This window comes from Dendrobium catenatum, unplaced genomic scaffold, assembly GCF_001605985.2.
Source record: "Dendrobium catenatum unplaced genomic scaffold, ASM160598v2 original_scaffold_235663, whole genome shotgun sequence".
Classification (NCBI taxonomy): Eukaryota; Viridiplantae; Streptophyta; class Magnoliopsida; order Asparagales; family Orchidaceae; genus Dendrobium; species Dendrobium catenatum.
The window spans coordinates 305437-330354 of NW_021554071.1; the positions used below are offsets into that span (position 1 = coordinate 305437).

The 24918-nt window shown below is 34.0% G+C and overlaps 1 protein-coding gene across 6 annotated transcripts in view; it reads left to right on the plus strand.

Annotated features, from left to right (window-relative positions):
• The first annotated feature begins 9823 nt into the window (after window positions 1-9823).
• The window catches only part of LOC110116195 (BEACH domain-containing protein B), a 96646-nt gene continuing 81551 nt past the window's right edge, over window positions 9824-24918 (plus strand). For 2 of the 6 annotated variants that reach the window (XR_003699848.1, XM_028692591.1), the window contains exons 1-6: window positions 9829-10096; window positions 10504-10790; window positions 13075-13138; window positions 16293-16497; window positions 16981-17157; window positions 22793-23113. Coding sequence is in view for 3 of the 6 variants with exons in the window: in XM_028692591.1 (XP_028548424.1) it covers window positions 10669-10790; window positions 13075-13138; window positions 16293-16497; window positions 16981-17157; window positions 22793-23113 (889 nt within the window). In the remaining 3 variants the exon portion in view is untranslated. Of the gene's footprint in view, window positions 10097-10503; window positions 10791-13074; window positions 13139-16292; window positions 16498-16980; window positions 17158-22792; window positions 23114-24918 lie in introns of those variants that run through there. The other 4 variants (XR_003699849.1, XM_020849691.2, XM_020849689.2 and 1 more) reach the window with 4 other exon arrangements.

Genomic DNA, 24918 nt, shown 5'->3' on the forward strand with positions numbered 1-24918 from the left:
ATTAGAAATTATTAAATTATCATTAAAAATAAAAATATAGTGATTTCTCATTATTTAAAAAGTAGTTTCTGCCAAATGATTATTGTAACATGACGTATAAGTTGGAGGTATAAATGAGTAGAGTCGAGTGTGCCTAATCAAGCTAAGCTTGTTTGGTTGTAGTTGAACTCAAGCTCATTTATTAAGCTGAAACTCGACTCATTAAAAACTCCATAGGATCGAGCTCGACTCGATTGCTCAAGCTCGTTTTAGAAAGCTCGAGCTCGATTGGATTGATGAAAACAATTTATTAGTTTTAAATTTAAAATTCGGATTCTTTTAGAATTTTTTAATTTTTAATATATAATTAATTTAAAATTATTAAAATAAATATTATATAATACTAATTAAATTATATTATCAAAGACATTTTGATTTAATCAAGTGCTCAACGAGCTTTCGAGCTAAGTCAGATTTGAGCTCAAGCTCATTTAATATACGAGCTCAAATATAGGCTTGAGCTTGAACTTGAGGGCCGATAAATTATACTCGTGATCTTGTTAACGAACCGAGCTCGAACCAGCTCGTGAGTCGGCTCGAATCATTTACACCCCTAAATCCTAATACAACTATTGCATCAATATATTTTTTACGCATTCAAATTTAATTTAGATATTAATTTATTTGTTCCATATAAATAAATTGAAATAATGTTGTTCAGAGGATTAATTTTCTTCAATAGTCCAACAAATTTGTTGCAACATTGTGCTGCATGTTAAGCTTTATTTTAATGCTAGGGCATCTCCAACCAAAAAGTTCATTTTTCACGGTAAAGTTACGCAAAACTCCAAAATGGCGCCGTGATGCTCCAATCGAACGCCATTTTAGGTGTTTTTGAAAAGGTAACGATCGTTCTCCCTTTCGCGCGTTTTTCCGGTCGAGAGCAAAAAATGGCGTGAGTGAACATTGCGACGCCAATATTGGCGTCGCACTGTTCACCTGCGATTAAATGTCAGAAATTTTCGCATTCGGTTGGAGCGACGGAACGACTCGATCCATACACTCGTTTAGCGTTCGGTTGGAGATGCCCTAAGCATCATAAAAAATGACTAACAAACCAGAGTAATTAGTACAACAATCCCATTGTAGTTGTTGAGTTGCATGTAATAATTTATAAAACTTTTCGGCTTTAATGCTAGGATTTTCATTTGTATGTTATATAAATTATGGGCTAATTGTATATAAAATATCTTCTATTCGTATCTCATAGTAGTTTTTATTATTATTGTGTGGCTTGTCGAAACACGATGCCTAGAGTCAATTTGTTTGCTTATACCATCTATGTGATGTCCAAAATAAATAATTTGGAATCCTCTTTGATTTAAATATAGTGTAACCTCTTCAGATGTAAGATGCGCTTCATTTTTATATTTAGAGCATGAATATCAAATTGAACATTTTAGTGAGATCGACAAACCCAACAATACTAAAATCGATCTAATTGATCCCAAATTGGTTCAAATCAAGGGCTTAAAGTATATTTGAAAGCTTTGAAGTATTAATTAAATAACTGAATGAAATTCAAATATGATATTTTTTATAGTCGAATGAAGTGCCAATCCAACGAGCTCAATATTTCTTAATTCTGATATCATTAAGACACTTAAATACTAACAAATGCTATATGATCGATATAGTCATTATGGGCCGTATGATGGAGCACTCCCAATTTATCCTGCATATTCTCCATATTTACGTAACATGTTATTTTCAAAATATTTAAATATACTTCCTCTTTTCGCATGAAGAGGGGCTTGAAATTTTGGAGGTTTAGACCCTAGGTTAGAGACTCAGGAGAGCGCATAGCTTGAAACATTTTTAAGCTCCATCCTATCATAACCAGTGGCAGAGTCAGAAATTTAATTCAAAGGGGTCTAAATTAAAATAATTTTGTTTATCGTGACATCTTGAATGTTATAATACATTAAAATAGTTGCCCATGAGCCTTTGGTGGTTCTTATTAGAATATCATATATATTTACATTTCCTATCTGTATAACCTTTTATGTGTCCTTTGTGTAGCTGTAGGATAACACTTATAAATACTCAACGTTGTACTTGTAAAGATCAATAATAAAAAATATGAAAATAATTCTTTACTTTCCCTGTCTTCTTCTTCTTGGTGCTGCAACCGTCTGGTTCTTGCTCTATTGAATTCTACAGTTCTCATTTGGATTGTCTTGCTCGATTAAGAGCACAATATATAGAAGCTGAACACTCAATAGAAGAGCCAGAAAGAACCAAATTTTATTCATTAATTTTTAATCAAAGAGGCTGAAATGCTAGCCATTCAAAAATGCTAGTTAATAAAAACAATTATTTTGGTTTCTTAACGAACCGGAATATAAAAATCAAGTTTCTTAAGAAATCAGAATTTCTTAATTTCGTTTTCTTTTCAAATCACAAATTAAAAAAAAAATTATGGAAACTGGAGAAGTGAATAAAAAAATTAAGAATTTATAGAAACCGGAGAAGTAAAATCCGGTTTCCGATCAAAATAGAAATTAGATTATGAAGTTCAAGTTTCTATTAAAAATGAATAATTAAGTTTCTTATTTGCTCATTTTTAAATTTTTTTGTTAGTCTACTCCTTAAGCTAATATAAAAAAAAAATGCACCTTTTTATAATTTTTTTTTTTGCAATACTTTGAATATAATTTGCACTTAATTATAGCATAAAGTTTCTGAACTGAATGAATCACTAAAATCAAGTAAAAGCGTAAATATACTAAACAAGTGTCTTTTACCAAAAAATTTGTTTGGATCTAAAATATGAAAATATTTATACCAAAAATAAAAAAGATAACTTAAATATAACCTAAAACATAAATATTTTTCAAAGATAATTTTGTAATATAAATCAAAATAATGATCGAATGATTAAAAAAATTGTAATCACTAAATCCGAAAAGATAGAAGCCTAAATAAATAAAAAAATAATGGATAAATATCAAATTAATTAAAAATAACATATAAATGTGATTTATCTTCAGATCTATCGAATAGTTGAAGAAATTTGGCAAAAAAATTACCTAAAATCAATGGCGACATTCATGCTGGGCAAATGTTGGCCTAGGAGGTCAGGTGGTTCAGGTCGTGCGAGGTTGAAGACATACGCTTCATTTAGAATAGTTTTTTACTGCTTTTTTTAAAAAAAACAGCTTTTAGTACAAATATTTCTCAAAGTAAATTTTAATATAAGAAAATTTCTTTAAAAAAAATTTTTAGAATAAAATTTTATTAAACTAAAAATTTTTATACTGAATTGTAAAGAGAATGATAAAAGAAAAAAAAGAGTTAAAGAGACAAAATTCTTCCACTTTAGATCCCGAGGTTGATAACAGTCCACTTGATCTTAGTCACTTGACTAAGATCCCTCTAATCACAGTCGACCGACAATGGTCTCTCTGACCTCCGTCGTTTGACTACAGTCCTTCCAACCACGTTGTCCCACAACAACCCCATTCGCTTACATCGCCCTAGTCTCTACCGCTCGACTGCGGTCCTTTGACCACCGTTGTCCGATCATGATCTTCCAACCATTGTCCATTGTCACTATACTACATTCTTACGGAACAAACAAAGGGCCAATGATATCTTAAGAAGAACTATCATGTAATTGGAATATTCTAACTCCATTCATATATTGTGCTATATATGATGTATATTTGTTACATTGTGCTAACAACTTATCTCTAGGAAAGACATCATTTTTAATCAATGACAAACATTAGTGAAATCATTTCAAATGGTCGAGACATCGAGGGTTTTCTTTTCCTTTTTAGGGTTTTTCACGTTTTTTTTTCGTTTTTTTTTTTTTTTTGTTTCTCTCATGACACATGCATTATTCTCTCTTGCCTGTGTGCTATATTTCGTACGAAGTTAGGACACTAAACTCTCAATCTCTCTCTACACAACGAATATTTTGGCACTCAACAATACTATATCATAAGACTTTATTTTATAATATTTATTTGTATAACATGTTGTAATTACTGAGGTACTATTTTTAGTTGCATATTCAAATATTCTTTTATCTTGTATATGCACATTTTTACAAGCATTATAATTCATTATTCAAAGATGTAGCATTTTATGGTTTTTAACAAATATAATATATATAAGTATCTAGGATTAAAAAAAAATCTTTTATCATATTTTCTTAAGAATATAAAAAAATTCACATATCTTAAACTTTAGAAGTACAATAAGTATTATTTCATGAAAACTACTACTTAATTTTAATTTATAAGCATCAAATTTGACTTTAAAAAATACATTATTTAAATTAACGTCAATTTACTCACTCTTTTTTCAAACCATTGCCTCAGATTATTTATACTTAGCCCTAATTTAAGTGATATGATTTTTATTAAAATTTATATTTGAACACAATTTTAAAGTATAGAGAGACATAAATTTGAAGGAGGAAAATTTATACTTGATACATCATCACAAAATTCTCACGGCACCAAAACAGATGTGCTTATAGCACCAAAACAGAATTCATCGGATCCGGAACAGAACTGATTTCAGAATTTCAGATTTGAGCTCATTTCAGATTTTCCGTTTCACTAACTGAATCTCATAGGATTCAGGCCCCTTATAACTCCCTTTTTATAGCTTATACACATAGCATTTCAATTCAGAAGAAATACGGACAATTCGAAAATTACCCAAAAATCGGGCAGCACAACGGCAGTATACGGAATTTACACAAAAATTCCTGCAAAGAAAATTTACCGAATTCGCACAGAATACAGATATCAACATTTCAGAACATTTATTCTACTGCACAGATAAATTCCAATTTCACAGAAAAATCTGGTCGACTAAAAACACAGTCGAATCAAAAATACCCGGACGAAAATCTTCAAAATATAGTCAAAACGTGCACACCCGGCACGGCAACGATATCCAAAAAGTTACGCGGTAAAAACTGAGTCAATCAACAGATATGGACAAAAATCATTAACGAAAACGAAATCCGGACAGAATATACCGCCAAACACGACGGTTCTGAAAATTGAGAAAGGCGGAATGTGCCTTACTTCGAGCACAGCAATTTCCTCAACAGCCACTTCGGACGAAAACGGCTCCGCGTCGTCCGAAAATCGGCTTTTCCACTTTTTCCTTCGTTTTTCTCTCTCCTCAGCTTTTTCTCTCTCTTCAAAATATCTCATTGCTATATATATCCAGACTGATTGTCCTGGACGATCGAGCTTCTACCGGACGATCCATGAAGAGAGGAATTTCGTCCAGACGAAAAATGACATATCGTCCCAGGCGAAGGGTTCACGGGAGAATTTTCGTCCAGACGATCCTGATTTCGTCCAGACGAACCATACAGCCAAAACTGATTTTCTGCACAACCTGTACCGATCGTCCCGGACGATCCAACTTCGTCCCGGACGAACCTGGAGCAAAAACTGATATTACAGTCTCTACTGCTCGACTGCGGTCCTTTGACCACCGTTGTCCGATCATGAGTTTCCAATCATTGTCCATTGTCACTATACTACATTCTTACGGACCAAACAAAGGGCCAACAATCTCTTAAGAAGAGCTATCATGTAATTGGAATATTCTAACTCCATCCATATATTGTGCTATATATGATGTATATTTGTTACATTGTGCTAATAACTTCTCTCTAGGAAAGACATCATTTTTAATCAATGACAAACATTAGTGAAATAATTTCAAATGGTCGAGACCTCAAGGGTTTTCTTTTCCTTTTTATGTTTTTTTCACAAATATAATGTATATAAGTATTTAGGATTGATACGTCATCACAAATTTATCTTGATTAGGCACGAACCTCGAGGCAAAATCAGTTCGGAAACTTCAAAAATTAAGTTCGAGAGCATATGAACTCCGATTTCAGCGAGCTTACAGTCAAACTGAGCATCTCGGAAATACGAATCAAACGACACCAAATTCGACCCAACCCGAGTCCAAATGGGTCCGAATCAAGGACCCAAAGCGGTGTTGGAAGGTTCAAACCGCAATTTGAGTTACCAAACGGTCTTCGATTTTAACGAGCTTATACTCTAATCGAGAGGATTGACGAGACGAATCCAATGAGCCCAAGATCATCGAATTCCGACATCATTAAGGCCTTCAAATTTCCAACAAACGGTGCATGATCAAAGGATTCGATATCGGCCGTCCATTCAAACCACTCCCAATCCGCCCCTGATCTCACGCCTATTTACGGGCTATGCCACTCCAGAAAAACTACAAATATAGCCCTCATTCTACACCAAAGGAGCTCAAGTGAAGAGAGAGAATAAGAAGGGAAGAAGAAGATAAAGGGGAAAAGGAGAATCCCCTCCTCGACCACCGCCGGATCTCTTCCTGTCGCCCGAACACGCCGGGATTCTGCGTGATATTCGGGAGAATGCAGGAATTCTTCCCAACTTCCACATGATGTTGAAATTCTTCCCAATTTGCAACATAGTTTCCTCCTGACGTCGAAACTCTGCCCAAGTGAAGCCGGAGTTCTCTTTTGCCACCAACAGACGTCAGACTTCTACCCGACGTTGAACCTTCACTCTTCGCCAAGTTTCTACCCGGCGTCGGACTTCTGCCGGTTACCGGACTTCGCTGGACGTTTACGCGAAGATGGATTTCTTTCCATTGTTGGACTTCTACCTGATGTTGTCCTTCTGATCTTCGTCGTCAGATTACAGTCATTTTGACCTCCGTTGCCAGTCGACTACGGTCCTCCTGACTTACGTCGCCCGTCGACTACAGTCTTTCCGACATTCGTCGCCCGTCGACTACGGTCCTCTTGACTTATGTCACCCACCGACTACAGTCTTTCCAACCTCCGTCGCCCGCCGGCTACAGTCCTCCTGACTTATGTCGCCCGCCGACTACAGTCTTTCCGACCTCCGTCGCCCACCGACTATGATCCTCCTGACTTACGTCGCCCGCTGACTACAGTCCTTCCGACCTCCGTTTCCAGCTGACTACGGTCCTCCTGACTTCCGTCGCCCGCCGACTACAGTCCTTCCAATAAAGCGAATATGTCAATAGTAGCTCTTTGTATTTACATCATGTAATGTACTCTATAAGATGTACATCAAGCTAAGGCCTTCACCCAAGGAAGGGCCTCAATTGTAATCGACTGCAAATACTAGTAGATTCGTTCAAACTGGGCTAGGCCTCATGGGTTTTCCCCCTTTTTTCAGGGGTTTTCCACGTAAAAATCTTGGTGTCTCATAAATGCTAGACCCTCTCTCTTATCTGATTGCGTGCCAGATTTTCGTACAACGCTAAGACGATAAACTTTATATTTCTCTACCGCCGCGAATACTCTTGGACGCAACCAGGATAAAAAAAAGCTTTTATCATGTTTTCTTAAGAATATAAAAAAATCACATATCTTAAACTTTAGAAGTACAATAAGTATTATTTCATGAGAACTACTACTTAATTTTAATTTATAAGCATCAAGTTTGACTTTAAAAAAGACATTATTTAAATTAACGTCAATTTCTCACTCTTTTTTCAAACCATTGCCTCAAATTATTTATACTTAACCCTAATTTAAGTGATATGATTTTTATTAAAATTTATATTTGAACACAATTTTAAAGTATAATTTAAAATTTTATACAGACTATAAACCTTTTTTCTTAAATAATAAAATTTTAAAACCATGTAGTAGTTTTAATTAACGGGACATCAACCCCACTAATCTAATAGCTGAACTAATAAGCCAAAATTATACAAACGGGTCAAACTTTAGTTAAGATTCATAGGAAAGTTCTTGAGCTTTCTTGAGCTCTTCTTGCAGGAGAGAGTAGAGGGAAGAGAAAGACATAAATTTGAAGGAGGAAAATTTATACTAAAGCTTTATTTAAAAATTTTCCCAAATAATACATCTCATAAGATCTCTATTTATAGAGTTTTACATTGTTATGATAACCAGCATGAATAACATATACTAAAACTAGAAGTCTAGAACAACACTTCACAATATAATCTTCGTACAATGCTAAGACGTTAAACTATATATTTCTCTACCGCCGCGAATATTCCAGGACGCAACAATACTAAAGCTTTATTAAAAAATTTCCCCAAATAATATATCTCATAAGATCTCTATTTATAGAGTTTTACATTGTTATGGTAACCAACATGAATAACATATACTAAAACTAGAGGTCTAGAACATCACTTCACAATATCCATATTGATTTTAGATTTAACAATCAAATAACCACCTATGCACCTACTGCAATCCAACTGACTTCATGTACTAACTCTACAAACAATCCTGTCAAATCGAGCTCACTCCCGAGCACAAACGACCTCCACATTGTGTTCCAAACCACGGATCCAGCTCATGCTCCAGCACCAAATCGTCAGTCTTCCTCGTACACACGCGTGACCTCCAACCCGCGGCCTTGTACTACACCTATCCGATTCTGAGTCCGTGACCAACATGTCGCCAAATTTCTTGATTTGATCCACTGCTCTGGCATACAACAATCGAAAGACCCTCCCATCGATCATCCCACAATCTGACTCGGAAGCTTCACCTCAAAGATCTAAACAGATCTTTAATAAAAAAAATGAAAAAAAAAAATCTTTTTTTTGAGTCAATATAACTCCAAATTGCAAACCGTCTTCGCCATAATGTTGTTATTATAGTATTTTACTTGCACTAAATTTTTTGTGATTTTTGGACACCGATGAAAATCCTTAAGAAATTGATACCTGTCGTTATATATATATATATAGTAAAGTCCTAAAATAATTAATTTGAATTTTCTATTAGAAAAAAATGATTAAATTAATAATATAATATTAAATCATTATTTAAATGAAAATATCCTAAGTCACTAATTAAAAACTTAAAAAATCCCATTTCCCTTTCTTCATTTTGACAAGCAGAGAATGTTAAGGATTTGGAGACTGCAAAATGATTTTCGTTAGTTGGGCCAGTTGGGATATTTGCTTGTCTCGCTGTAAGGAACATTTATCCTATTTCAATCTTTACTAATATTTTGATTTGATATTTTATCTGATTAGAGAGACATGACTGATTTATAGATTTAACACTCGCACTGAGTTAATATTTTACCAACTGCTGCACTGTAGTGTTATATGATGATTGTTTAGATCCTGAATGTTGTATATGATTTTTGGGATTTAATGTAGATGTGTACATATATATTTTAGATTATAGAATCCATTTTGTTGTTTATTACTGATAGATGATATTAGATAGCTCTGATTGTTTATTAAAAAAATAAATGAATAATTATTTCAAATTAGATTCTGAGGCATCACATTCTTGCCCCGGCATGTCTTAACGACAGCTTGCTCGGCTCCTATCTTTCTTAACTGCGCAAACCTTCATTATTTCTTTCTTGGTTGTCTCAACAAGGTTCTTATACCATTTGTTAAGATTCTTAGGAAAGTTCTTGAAATTTCTTAAGCTCAGAGAGAGAGAGAGAGGAAAATCTATAAAGCTTTATTTACATTTTCCCCAAACAATACATCTCTTAAGATATCTATTTATAGAGATTTACATTATTGCGGTAACAGCATAAATAATATATACTAAAATTAGATCAACACCTCACAACTTTGATTGGGATGACTTATTTATTGATTTTTAAAATAGAAGTTTAATGCAAATTTTTTTTTTAATTAAAACTCCCATATAAAAAAACAATAAAAAATAATTTTAAAACAAGCCCAAAAACTAATACCGTACGCCGCTGCAAACCCACAACACCATTCCGTAAGACACATAGCTTAGGATAAACTCGTGGTTTGCTACAATATCGTGGGGTTTCTCAGTAAAGTAGCCTACGATTTTGTTCGTCCATTCTGTTTACTCTCCCATCTTTTGGTCTCCGGCTCCGATCACTGCCGCTAGTGCTCTATACGGACTCTTCTACCCGTCGCGTACCAGCTGGAGGGAAAGGCAGCAGGAGGAGGAAGGAACAAGAGCATCTAAGCGGACGATTGGCTCAGGATCTCGTCCCTTGGCAAGTTTATCGCAGTGGGATTGTTTCTTCTTATTGACCAGGTACAGTTACGATTCGCGTTAAGTATTGATTTTTGGTGAATGATTTTGGTCGGTCCTTTGGATTTTATCAGTTGGGCAGGAATTGATGATGAAATAATTGCGGGAAAAATGATGCAGTCGTTTGCCCTCTACCATATTTCCCAACTAAAAAGTCCGTCTGTGCTTGTTTTATTTTCTCACGGTCGATCAATTTTCTTGGTTTTGCTGGTTTTTGCTTTTGGGGTTTTAGGAACTTTTGTGCTACAGGTCTCATGAAAAAGATTGTTTTCTACGCACGGTTAGGGCTTTGTACGAAATATTTGCTTGTTTAGCTTATGTACTGCGTGTTCCATTCCGTTTATTGTGCATAGATGATTCATCGACTGATTTCTGTCTCTGTATTTATATTTTCTGGAATATTTGGACAGGTCTGGTTATTTTATGTTTATCCATTATCGGGCGAAGGGCTGCATCAACGATTATTAAATTAATGAACAGTTGCGGTAGAAGTAAGTGACAATGGAAAATTCTTAGGCTTTGCACATGATCAAGTTAATTGTAGCCTCGATGCATCTTTGCTCTTCTTGCAAAGGATGAACTTCGTCAAGGGGGTGGCTGGTCTTCTTAAAAGATCATCTGGTGGTCAAGTTGGGGAAGGCGGTTCCTGGACTCATGCTGAGAAGCACTCAGCTCCTTCTCCAAGAATCCGGTTCAGGTAGGCTTCATTTCTTTGTCACAGATTGCACAGTGCTAGAAAATTTACTTACTTTTTATCTCTAAATTTGTAGTACATGATGATTTACAATCTAGCCTTGTTATTGTTTAATTTAATCAACTCCAGTATTCTGCACTTACTTCCTGCCCTGTTAACTTCACCCGCAGTATTTCCATTCTGCACGTTAGATTGAGGAGAAAGAAATGTCATGCTTTAAGGTCGCTAAGCGGTTAAAGCTTAAAAAATGGAGCAAGAAATCCTTGCAATATGGTTGTTCTGTAAAAGGACAGCCGAGATCTGCGGACTTACAATAAATCACATGCTCACGATCAGCACCGTCCATGTGTAAACAGAAGAAGTAAATCATAGCCATACATGCATACACTAGAGTACTATAAATACAAATGTACAATAGACAGTATAATGCAATGAAAAATAGCCTGACAAGACTTTAGTACGCAGAGGCTTTAGTATCATTCCTCTCTTGTCTTTTCCTATACTTAATTTTCTTTATGGTATCAGAGCAGGTCCTCTGTACAGACAGAAGATCTCACTAGGAGGTAAGTCATCTCATCAATTCCCATGGCTCAATCTTCTTCTTCCCAAACTGGAAATTCATCATCAGAACCAGTCATAGATTCGTGTATCATACCTGCATCTTAGAAATTAGTTATTTCAAACATTAAAACAATAGTACCCACCCAATTATCAAACGATAATTATCCCACATGGAAATCCCAAGTCACAAAACTACTAAGAGCAAATGGTTTTACCAATTTCATCGATCCAAATGTTTCCCCACCACCCCGTCTCCAGCAATCCTCCGATGGCTCAACCATCACCAATCCCAAATACACCAGATGGATTCTGATTGATCAGAACCTATCAGCAGCTCTTTGCTCCACAATATCTCCTGCCATTTTGCCATACGTTCTTCACCTAGAATTATCTGCAACCATTTGGAGCACCATTGAAAGAAGATTACAAGCATCCAACAGATCCCGAGTTATTCAACTCAAAAATGAATTACACAATGTTTCAATGAGACAACACACTATGGCTGAATACCTAAATGAAGTAAAAACATTGGTTGACAAAATAGCAGCCGCAGGAGCAAATATTGACAAAGAGTACATAATTCTCTACACATTAAATGCATAAGTATTGTTTGTGTAGATTTTTAGTAGACTAATGCATTCTTATGCCTCAAACTTGTGGTTTTATCCAAAGCTGTTCTTATTCATTAGTGCACGGAATTTGCACTTTTGGATTGCCACATAAATGCCCTTTCTAATCTGTATCTATTACATGTCATGCCCATATGAATGTGCTCAATATGACCAAAAAAAAAAAAAAGTTGTGGCTAGATTTTGTGGAAGAGTAAATAAAACCGAAGTCATAAATATTCTCATGTTCTAGACGTTCTTTCAGTAAATTGAATCTATTTTCAGAGTCAAACTCTTGAATTTAGAGTACTATGTTTGATAATTTAGCTTCCCAATTGTTGTAGTCATTAGACGCACTCATCTTTTCTCCATTTTAACTGTCAGTTCATTAATTTTCCCTGCAATAATCCTGAGTGATAGCGTGCCTCAAGTATTTGGGATTAAAGCTTCATTTGGGACAGTTTTCTTACTCTTTCTTAAAGCAGTTTTTTAATACAAAATTTTTAATTTTTGTACTAAAAAGCTGGTTTAAGCAGTAAGAAAGCCGTCCCAAACGAAGCCTAAGCCTAATGATGTTGAATTTAAATTGTTTATTTTTAATTTTTTCTTGTAAACTGATTGCCTGCAAACCTTTCTGTGTTACTCTGTACTCTGTATGATTGTTATTTATAATTGAAGGTTGTATTTAATGGTTGATGTTTAGAATGTTGCAAAAAAAAATTCTTAGATGAGCATTGAATTTATATAAAACTTAGTCTGTTGTTCTTACGATTTGAAGTTGTATTTGTTCTGATAGTCTACTAGCAAATTACTGAAGCTATTACTCTATGGCATGTTTTATTACTTTTATATCCACTTACGTTATGGGTTGTTTTTCATATTGTATCGAGTATGTTTCAAAACTATTAGGCATCATCTTTTGTGTATATGGAGAAATTTTTTGATAAGTGAACATAATCTATGAAGATATTAAATAGATTGTTCCAAACATGTTTTTTGTATCTGCTAGTGTTTTCAAATATGAAAAAGAAAAATAGACTTCTATGTGCTTCTAAAAAGACCTCACTAATAGAACTGATCTGTTTTTCTGTAATTATTTACAATTTTTTCTTTCTCAGTGAAACCAATGAAGAGGCAATTTTGAATTCACTTTGGCAGAGATATGAAAATGCCATTGACAAGGTAAAGTCGAAGAACAATCATTTTTTTGCAAGTTATTGGTCCAGTAAAATTAGGCAAATTCATTTTTTTAATCACAGAATAGTTTTTTTTGTCTTTTGATTTCAGATGTGATCTTTTAGAGTTAGTTTTTTTGCCCCAAGTTGAATAATATTACTTTAGGTAGGGATTAAAATGAACCCAGATTGAGTGAGTTCAAGTTTTGTTCGGCTCCTCTTGTTAAGCAAATGAGTCAAAATTTTCTGTCCAGTTTGTTAATTTATTGAAGATAAGTTGATCTATTCATGAACATAAAGTCTATTTAAAAGCCATATATATATATATATAGAGGAGAAATTTTGTGATCTTAAACAAATTGTATATTTTGTGATCGAGCACATCATAGAAAATAATATATTATCCTGATGGATAAAAATATTAACAGAGATTTTCTCCCTTTCAACATTTGGTTGAATAGAGCTTATTTTATTATGGGGTACAGATGCCCCATAGGGGCAAACCCCTATGGTTAATTATATCTCATGCATTTGGTACTTGAATTTTTTTTTGATTAAACTAGTGTTTTTTTTTTAAATTATCAAAATATTGGCTAAAGATCTTCATTTTGAAATTTATGAAAATCTTGTTTAAAGATTTTGCTATTTAGGAGTTTTATGGATGAAGAGATCAACTTTTAATAGATTTCTTGGAATGAGGGCCAAAGGAGTGAAGTGTAGGAGTACTTGATTATGAGGGAATACTCAGAGGTATTCGAACTATTCTATCATATATTGAGCTTTAGATTTTATAAATTAATATTTCTTAAAGTTGATAATTTTTATTTAGAATGTTATGGCTTATAATCTAACGACACGTGTTAGAGAAAATGCATGGAAGGTGAGGGCTTATGAAATGGCTGAATCTGACAACTGCCGTAGCGCCTAGAACTAAGGTGAGAACTATTGAGAGGTAGTGCCTCGAACCTAAGTCTAACGGAGTGCAAAGGGACTTAGAAATTACAACTCACTTGAGACATAGCTAGCTTGACCTCTTGATTTATTGCTCTGCATGGAAAGAACTACCAGCTAACCCATCTAAATGCTTTTAAAATCATAAAATTTGGTCTCAATGCATATGAAGAGTATGAAATGCTGTGTTATTTAGTGGATATGACTTTTAAAATCAACTTGACTTATTTTTAAATCTAATTTGCATTCTGAATTTTGACCCTAAACTTTCTTAAAACTCTCCTAAGTAGAGAGGCCAACGTGCAAATTTGCGGAGTCCATACCATAGGGTAGAACATGAAAAAACAAGGCCTTGTTCATGTTTAGCTTGTTAAATAAGTGAGCTTATAAAAACTAGTCAAACATGAGCTAATTATCATGTCAAATGTGATTGAATGTGAATACTGATTTTTTTTTTTTGAATGCACTAATTGCATGCTAAATTGATTGTTTTGATGTTTGATGGTTGAAGTCAAGTTGCAGCTTTGATAAATGATTGGGAGATGTTCACGGGATCTTTCTTGAGCTAATTATCATTTCAAATGTGATTGAATGTGAATGCTGATTTTTTTTTTTGAATGCACTAATTGCATGCTAAAATTGATTGTTTTTGATGTTTGATGGTTGAAGTCAAGTTGCAGCTTTGATAAATGATTGGGAGATGTTCACGGGATCTTTCTAAAGGTTTATTTATTTATTTGCATCATTTTGTTGTTGTCCTTGCAGAATTAAAAGCATATGATTTTTATATGCAGCAGTTGTATTTCCTAGTGCTTATTCTCAAGCTGCAGAAAGTTGGCGTATTAAGGAATTAGAAATAATACATGTAATTAATTTTTTCTCCGACAATGATTTCTTAAAATATTATGCACTACTGCACCAAACTTGGTGCTGCTTGAGTATCAAATAAATGGCTTCATGGCAGAGTTTGGTGGGACAAAGTGCTTCCTTAAGTGCGGGATAAGATGGATAATAGCTGATTAAACTGTTAATTGCGGAAAGACGATATATAATTAACCATTATGGTGTTTTTTGTGTACATCAGAGTCTAGACGAGCACGTTGGAAGACTACTTTGACACATCTTATATCTTTAGATTTATTTGAAACTTGAAAGTATTCGCTAAACCAGATTTAATTTGACATGCAAATCTGATCAAATCATCAAATGTAATTGTAGAAAGTGGATTGATAAAAGCAACTCAAAGTATTATGGAATAAGTTTGCTGCAGCTTGTGCTGGTTATCCTATGGTATACACAAGAATAGGAAAGCTATAATTCTACAGTCTAACCAAAATGTTAGAGTATAGCTAGATGCACAAGACCACGAGTCATAAACTACAGAAGATTTTGTTTCATAATACGAGCTTGAGAATTTTTTTTCTTCTAAATTTGTTATGAACTTTTATTTCAAATGGTTCTTAAAACTTGTAATAGACCTCAATCTAAATTTGCACACCTATGTGCAAATGTAAAAATTTCTAACTCTATTCAGAGCAGATACAACAACGTTTACTTGATTCTATTATTCTGCGGACTAGAACCCTCAATTTCTAGCTTCATATTTGGAACAACTCCTTTCCCAGACTTACAGTTAAAATAACCTGAAGTCATTTTCTGGTTTCATAACTCATTCAAACTCATCTGTGATTATCACCCTGAATAGACTATGAAAAATAAACTAAGAAGCTGTGGAAGTACTACAATCATCTTAAAGAAAATGATGGAAAACCACCTAGTGTTCAAATAGCATGGTCATTGTTAAAATATTTGTTTGGTATGACAATTATCTTTTAAGCTTTCAAAACAACTTGCTGATATAGGCAAAAAAGCCACTCGTCAAATGTAATTGGTTAGAATTGAAAAAGGCAATAAAGCTTCGCTGAATATTGTATGATTTGAAATGTTGGTCTTTTCAGATAGATTATATGGTCGTAAAATTTTATGCATCATGCATGATAATAGCAGCCTTAAGGGTTAGGAAATCTCAGCAATCAATACAGTCTTGACTTGTTTGGTATCTTTGTTTGGCTGCATTTATTCAAGACCCGGTTAGTGCATGTGCATAAAGGAAGTTTCCTTACTTATATTATATTTTTACTTGAATATTTCTGTCTTCATCTACCTCATTATTTTGATTTCTATTTTACATCATTAATTTGTTTTTATAGGTGGAAAAGAGAGAATCGTTGCAAGTTTTTCTTTTGCACTTCATACAGGCTTATGAAAATTGGGAGCCTGAAAATAATGGCGAGTTATCAGCTGAGTGGCCATCATCAGATGATATAATTATTGGATGTTCCTGTGGGCATCCATCCGAAGTCATCCTTATTCTTGTTCAAGAAATTGCCCGGTTAACTTCTCTTGTGTCTGAGTGTAAGTGAACTTTTGCATGCATCTTCAGGGTTCTTTTTGCCCTATTTCATCTGCTGGATTGTTGCCCTATTTCATCTGCCGGATTGACGAAATTACTGACTGACAATTTAAGTTCCTGCACTGTCTTCTACCTGGCGGGTTTCCACCCGTCAGCAATTTAATTTTTTATTTTTTTGTACAATTCAAACTTATTTGTTTTTTCTCTCTTTTGGAACCTCGCATAGTCTTGTTTGATGTATTAAATCCGTTTGTGGATTTGGTTGTAAATGATTAGTTTTCTAGAGCTTTGATTTTGATTCACTCTATTTTCTTCAAACTAATAATATATTGAATGATGTTTAATGTTTGATAAATGTACTTATGAAATTATTTGTTTCCTCTAATTGTAGCCGATTGGATGTGACATTTCGTCTGTGCTTCTTTTATCGTGTATTCCTTTTGAGTTCAAAGCTACTGATCATGATGCTGTATAATTTCTTTCAGTGAACAGCAACGCTTCAAAAGCTAAATCTGATACTTCTGACCCATCTTCAAGCTTGACTTCTAGTGCGGATGGTTTGTATGTTTTGAATAGTTTGATGATTGCGAATCGGTCAATGCACAATTGCAAGGTTTTTAGCTACTATGGAGGGGTGCAGAAGGTCACTGCTCTTCTGAAAGGTACCAAAATTTTGCTTTTCTTTCTCTTTTTTCTTTTTTTCCAGGAGGATCCGTTGATTCAGACGTAGCCAAATGATGACTTTCTACCTGCAGATGTTTTTTTCCATGCATTTGTCACCCCTGAGATGTTTATATTAGAGTAGTGAAAGGATTTCATGCTTGTGAATACTTGAAAAGGAAAATAACTGCTTATTGATGGCAAATTTTACCTCCTGCTCAATTGGGGGATCAGATTGTTTTTTTTTCCATTTCCAATGATTGGGATGCCAAATATATTTGGACACAGAAATGTTGAATTTATACTCGTTGCCAGGTGTTAGACGCCGAGCAGACAATATTTGGGATTGCAGGGCTGCAATCCGTGGGATTTTATGCATACAAGTTATAGAGTAATCCTCCTTTATTCTCATAGATGCATATACAGAAACTTGGTTAATACTTGTATATTTTATCCTATTGATTTTTTCAAATAATGGCCATGTAATTAGTTATTTCCGAAGATAGAGTCTATTATATCATAAAATATTGCTGTGTATATAGGGGTGGAAGGTTCTCAATGAAATATGCACAAAATTTGAATATGTACTTCTCTGTTCATGGTATCAGAGCCCTAAGAAAGAAATTCTTGGGCTTCCTCTGGTTCTCTTTCAAGAACCAGTTCCTAAGATAAAATTCTTAGTTGCAGTTCCTTTATAACAATCGACATCTATGCCTTCCTCTCAGCTCAAAAGCTTCCACCACTGCCATACGGAGAACCAACCGTTGTCTTCACCAATTTGGAGCACTGTCGGCGATTTCCACCACCGCAAGGAAAACCATAATAGGAGGGGAACTGTTCATCAACTTCAAGAGAAGAAAAAAACTTCATTATGAAAATTAAAGATAAATTCTTCAATATTAGAAAATTTTCACCAACCAATTTGTTCTAACCAAGCCTTAATGAGGGAGGACCAAAATTTTTGATCTTCATTCTAATTGAATGGAATAACTTATCTTGTTTGGTCCCAAATTATGCAAAAATTTTTCAATTAAAAAGGAAAGTTATGTCATCTTATTGGCCTTGTATTGAGCAAAGATGATCTTGATTTTGATGTGTGGGATATAGAGGTTCCTAAATTATGTCATAGCTATGTAATTTAGCAATTTTGGAAGTCAAAGGGAACCTGCATGTTCTAACCACAATCAAATATACTTGGGATGATATGAAGCAAACATACTCAGATGTTCATGATGCCACATTATTCCATGAAATTCATACAAAAATTAAATCACCAAGACAGGCGTTTTTTTTAGTTCCTGCATATTATAACAAATAAAAAATTCTTGTCTTATAACTCAATTACTATAAATTTATTAAAATGAGGTGCATTGAAGATGCTGTTATACTATAAATTTTTGTAAAAGAAAGTGTATGAATTTCTAGTTGGATTAAATGTTAAATATTACAAATATGTATCCAAATACTTAGAAAGGAGTCCCGTCCAAACTTAATCAAGTGAATGGAGAGATGGCTAGAAACAGTACTCGTTGGAGAGAGTGTTGCTCAAATGGCTGCCCTTACATTAATTGAAGTCATGATTGAGTAGTCTAAGCCCAAATTTGGTCCATTAATCGGGAACACATGTTCTCTAATTATTGGAAACAGAACCTACATACAAAAGAAATATGCTGGAAACTCATGGGAAGCATTCATTGAACAAAAACAAGCCACCATATTAAAACCAATGCAAACAGGATCAAACCAACACCACTTTTATGTAAGAAAATATGGCTACAGAAATAGAAGGGATAAAGCTGAATGAAATAGGAAAACTTTGTGCCTAATTGCTTTTGACAGACTAATAGGTACATGTTCTTTGCCTTAATCAGGTGATGATTTTACTTCATACCCCATATGTGCTTGTTATAACTGTTCACATGAAATATGGATGGTAAACTCAAGGGAAAAAAATCACAACGTATAATAGTTGATGGAACCTTAGCTTCTATTATTGGAAAGAGAGATGAAATTTGCACCTTCCCTTTCATTATCGTATATTCTCCACGCAACCAAATTAGCAATGAACTTGTTATCTATTCAAAATTAATATTTTGCCTGAATTGCGTTGTAGTGTTCTACTTTACGTCTTTACTCATTGTTTATGTTAGGTTCGGGCCATGACAAAGATGATTGAGCATGTTAAGGAATAAGAATGACTACTATTTGGATACTAGTAATAATCACATCTCTCAGTCTTAATTGTATAAAATTTGAATAGAAAAAAGGTATAGATTTGGCTCCATTAAATTAAGATGGGTCATCTATTGTTTAGTGTCATATAATCAACGCTTCTTATATTATTTAATAAATAGAAGTTGAGAGTTCCAAATGTAAGGTGGGCCATCCATCGTGTGCACAGTCTCTTTGATGAAGTATGACCACAATGATGTGAGTTTGCAAAGTTGGATACAACCAAGGTTTTAAAAATCGGACCGGACCGACCAGTTCAACCGTGGACCGGCCAGTTCAATCGTGAACCGGCCAGTTGTCCGATCCGGTCCAGTTCAAAATCCGGCTTCGCAAAGAACCGGCCTGAACCGGATTGAGCCGACAGTTCAACCGGTGAACCGGCGAACTGGTCCAGGTTCGAAAGAACCGGCCGGTTAAATTTTTTTTTATGTTAAATAAAATATAAACAATATATTTATTTTATTAAATTTTTTAAAAATAATTTTTTATTAAATAATGAGATTTTTAATATCATAATATATAGATGTCATCTTATTAAATAAGTTTTTAAGAAAAGAGAGAACTATATAAAGAGTTAAAAGGCAATCATCTCATACTCCTTTTTGATGTGGGACTAAAAATGTTACATGAATGCTATATGAGCTTGAATGTAAGTTTGAGCTTTATTGGACCAATTTGGGTTTGTGTTGGGCCACAAATTTAGGCTGGATTGGGTGCAAAGTTTTTTAATTTATATTATAAATTTGTTATAATGTATATTAATATAAATTAATTATATTATAATAAATATTATTCTTATTACAACATTTGTAAATTAAATTATTTATATTAAAATTTTTTTAATTGTATGTATATTTTATTAAAATTCTCACTTTATTATAATATATAAATTAAATGTAAAATTAATCATCTAATAAATTATTAGATATTCATAAATTATATTTAATTAAAACTATTATGTTTTATAAATATATAATTATATTATAATATTATTCATCATATTCAATTTTAATACTTAATTATATTGAGAGAAATAATCTATTAAAATTACTATAGTGTAAATTCTGTAGAATTATATTGTTTGAGCTTAGATACCCATAATTATTCTATTAATGTTAATTACTTTTTAATAATAATTATTAATTTATTGCATCATCCGGTTCGGACCCCGATTCATAATCGGTCGAAAACCGTTGAACACTTGAACTCTTCTTCTTCCGGTTCGTTGACAGTCCGATTTTTCAAAGCCTTTGGATTAAAAACAGACAATTTTTTGGTATTTATTTTTCTGATTTTCTAGAGAGAGGCAGAGATGTCTCTTTCCTTTAGAAAGAGAAAGGGCAGATTTGAGGCTTTGTAGTACATCACAACTTTTTAAAGTAGCTTCTTAGTTACAAAAAATTCCTTAAAACTAAAAATTTTGTGCTAGAAAGCTGCTTCAAAAAGTAGTAAGAAAGCTGTCCCAAATGAAGACTGAGAGGAGTCTTACTTTTTAGAGAGAGTGGCTAGATAATGGCTGGAATAAATATCTTTATATTTAGAGTGAGAAAGTGAGGATGGAGAGATTAGAGAGAAAAATAGTATCTCTTTTTGTTCAGAGAGTTTTTTTATAGAGAGAGTGAGAGGAAGAGGGAGAGAGTGTGGGAAAGATAGAGAGGTTGTGGGAGTGGGAGAGGTGGAGGTAGAGAAAGAGAGAGGTTAGGGAGAGTTTTAGTAGTTTTTTTTTGCCTTCTCTATTATTATTATTATTAATATTAATTTAAAATGATGTCCTTTTGCTACAGTAAAAGGACATGGTACATTGTCCCCAAAAGATTATAAAATTAGTAATTTTGATTAATTATTTTTAGTTTAAATGCATATAGATTTGTTTGCCAAGTTTTTGTCGCTTGTGGGCATTAAATTCCATCCTCATTTTGCATGCAAAGGTGGATTTTTCATCATTTCTTTCATGCGGGAAACCGAACAATACATGCATCTTTTTCTTGTTATATTGATGATCTAGACACAATGGTGTTGTCCGTTTCATGAATGGTTGAAGTTCAGGTGACTTCGCATAACATCGCGTCTATAATTCGTCATTTTTTATTGTGTTTGATCGAATTGAATGTGAGGAGGTTTCTTGGTAGTTTCGGTTATCTGAATCCCTCCGCGCAATCTGTTTTGCAAACAATGACCTTCAAGTGATTTCGCGCAACATTGAAGTTTTTGAACTTGTTTTGAATGACGTCATTTTGTCGATGATCATTCTTGCTAGACTTGCTTGAGTCAATTCTTAAACATATATGGAGGTCAACTTAAATAAGTTAAACTTCTAATTGAATCTTGAGCTGGATAGAGTTGGAGTCATCTTCAACCTTCCCATTTAAGCATTCATAGTAGCATTAGGGAATAAAATGGTAACATCACAAGTAGAATGGAGAGTAAGGATAGTAGTTGGGACATTGACTGGCTGGCATATTGTTCTCTCAGTCATGGCTATTGAAGTTCCAGTTGGCCCAATATAAATGTTTGATGAAACATGAAATAATGAGCAGGAATGATTGGGCACCCACCAACGAACCTACAACGACATTGGAAGCCATTATCTTAAGAGAAGAAATTTCAGGAGTATCTCAAGCTTGAGAACTTCCCATAAGAACAAATATAAAGGGAGCATCTCCCAACAGGTTGGAAGGCCAACCCATTTTATTGTGTAGTCAATCCATGATGCAATTGACAACCCAAAATATGAAACCGAACTACCTGATTTTGACTAATCCTTAGTGTGATATTTCCAGGGAGGGAGGGAGCCACCTCTATGTAGCAAACTCTTTGTAGGCCGTCCTCATGCATTGAGCTCATTGGTATGGCCAGCCCATCTTTGTTGTAGCCAATCCATTATATCGTGTAGTCAATCCATAATGCAACTACCAACCCAAAATATGTAACCAAACTACCTGATTATGACTAACTCTTTATATCTAGCAAACCCAATAGCAAATTCATATAGCCATTTTAAGATTGCTTGATACGGTCAATTGAAAGCTTGATGTAGACGCACTTATGGAGTAGTTCCACATCCAGGCTTCCATATTTTGGAGCTGCTATGACTGTTCTTCCTGGATCAAGCATTAATATCCTTCTTGCTCAAGTCACTGAGCATACTGACGCTGTCCATTTGTGATGCACATAATCTTTTTTCCGATGGTTCATTTGGTGTTGAAGGTTAAGCCAATCCCTGATAGTTTATTTGAATCCGATATGCTTTTATTGATGGTGGTGGTGGTGTTGTCGCTGAGTTATCATGGGTTGTTTTACATGGACTCTAGTCATAATCTTAGCCAACTATTTCAGTATATTCCACAATTTGAACACATCCGGGCTACCTATTTATGTCTAAAAATGTAATTTTCATTTGTTCAGCTGCAGTTGTCAGGCTCAAGACTCTGACTAGTACACTAGGTGTTGATGAGCAATTATCGAGTTCTATTGTCGAGAAGACAAGGTTTCTGCAGAAGATACTTTGTTTTGCTGTCTCAATAGTTTTTGGCTTTATGCAATTGTATTCTTCTGGAAACAAGAATGTTGAACATATGGATTTTATGAGACAAACTTCCCTGAGACATAGCCTGCCTGAAGTTTCTGCAAAAAACCGGAAGGACTCTATTTCTGAAGCAAGGATTTACTGGCAGCAAAAAGCAATTATATTGGTTATGGAAGCAGGTGGTGTCAATTGGTTAGTAGGTAAGGTATGCTCTTCTCATTTTAATCTAGTTAGTAGTTAGTTTGTTGTAAATCACTTTTATGGGTTTAGTGTTCTATACTTTGTTTTGATAAACTGCTTTGCTACTATTACTGTTTTCTCACCATTGTATTCAGGCCAACAAAGGGCATCCGATATTTATAATATATCAATTTAATATTTATTGTCCTTGGAAAGCATGTTGTTCTAAAAAATATTGCTTGAACAGGGTGAGGAGACTCAACTTTCGTTTTTATGGTTTTGCAAAACTATAGGATTTACTTTATTTAGACTCTTGGTATTTTTACTCTCATTTTTTTCAAGTGTTAATTCTAGATTAATGACAAATCTCAGACTTTGTGCTAAAATTTTAATATTGCTAGTTCTAGGGTTCTTCTAAGAATCGATGTGCCTTGACCTAGTTTAATTATGATGAATTGTTGGCAAGTATTAGCTAAGTTTTTAGTATTATGCGATGCATCAAAACTTAATCTTTTTATGATGTGCAATAAGTTAAGGTTGAACCAAAAACAATTTACTCTAGTGATATTCTCCCTGATTTTTTAGGGCATACAAATCGTGTTCGAGTCTTGACAACTGCTGCATGAATGATTTCGCTTGTTCTTGTGTGGTTTTAAATCTATATATGGTCTTGTGCCAAAAAAATATGTTGTTTGTCTTGCTCCCATCTTATCATTAATAAAATATCTTAGATAGGTTTCTAATGTTTTTCTTAAACCATGTTAGGATTTACTATTGTAAAGCCCCATGTTATATTATACAAATTATTGTTTACATTGGCTCAAGATGTCCTATATTTTGTTGAGCCTTGCTGTTTTATCTATTTTTTTTTAATAACTTCTTAAGGGATCATCCATCCCAGTAGTGCTTCGCAATGGGGTTGCTTAGCTGTGGAGTTCTCAAGGAAAATTCACCTGTCACACTAAATGACGCCTTATGCATTATGACAAACTCTTTACTTCTATAGTCCATTTTTCTCCACTTTTGATGTGGGAATTGGTTCATTGTTGTTCCCCTTTTCTCCTTGAACTATGTTAGGAGCTGCTCCTTATCGGATCAACCCCTTCAGATTTGGGATGCCAAAATTAGGGTATTATTTGCAAGCAATGCACACTTTAATGCAATGGTGGAAAAATGTAGGCAACGCTTGGTTGAGTATAAATTAGGATCATATTTGGTAAATGGTGTTTTGTGCTTTATTAGAAAAGCTAATGATAATTAGGTAGCACAACAATTGGGAATGAATATCACATGTTTTGTTTGAAACTTAATGGAAAGAGGAAAAAATCTATTTGCATTGAGGAACAGTGAAAGATTGTTTGTTGCAAAGTTAAACAGAGACATGCACTAGTTATAGTAGTGTGGATAAATAGTTGAAAGATAAATTGTTGAGTAATATAATTGTTAATAAGGTGAATGCTATTTGCTCTGTTAATGTTTAGGGAGTTAAAAGTGTAGCTAGTATTTATGATCCTAAACATAGATAAGAAGAAAGCTTGAAAAAGCAAATTATAAAAGATGAGTGTACAAAGGCTGTTCCGTTTGTAAATCTTTTTTGTTGAGTGTGTGGTCATGTGGAATTGAGAAGATGCTATGATTCATTTTACTGATAAAGCACTTAGAGGTGTCAATTTTGATCAAAATTCAAAATTTGCTCAAGTTTGTTTTCATTTGAAATTTTTTGGATGAATTTTGAATTGTATCATGAGTCAATCTATCAATTCAAGGCTTTTTCTTCAAGCCTTGCATTGCTAAGCTGGCATGTTATTCAAACTTGATTGAAATA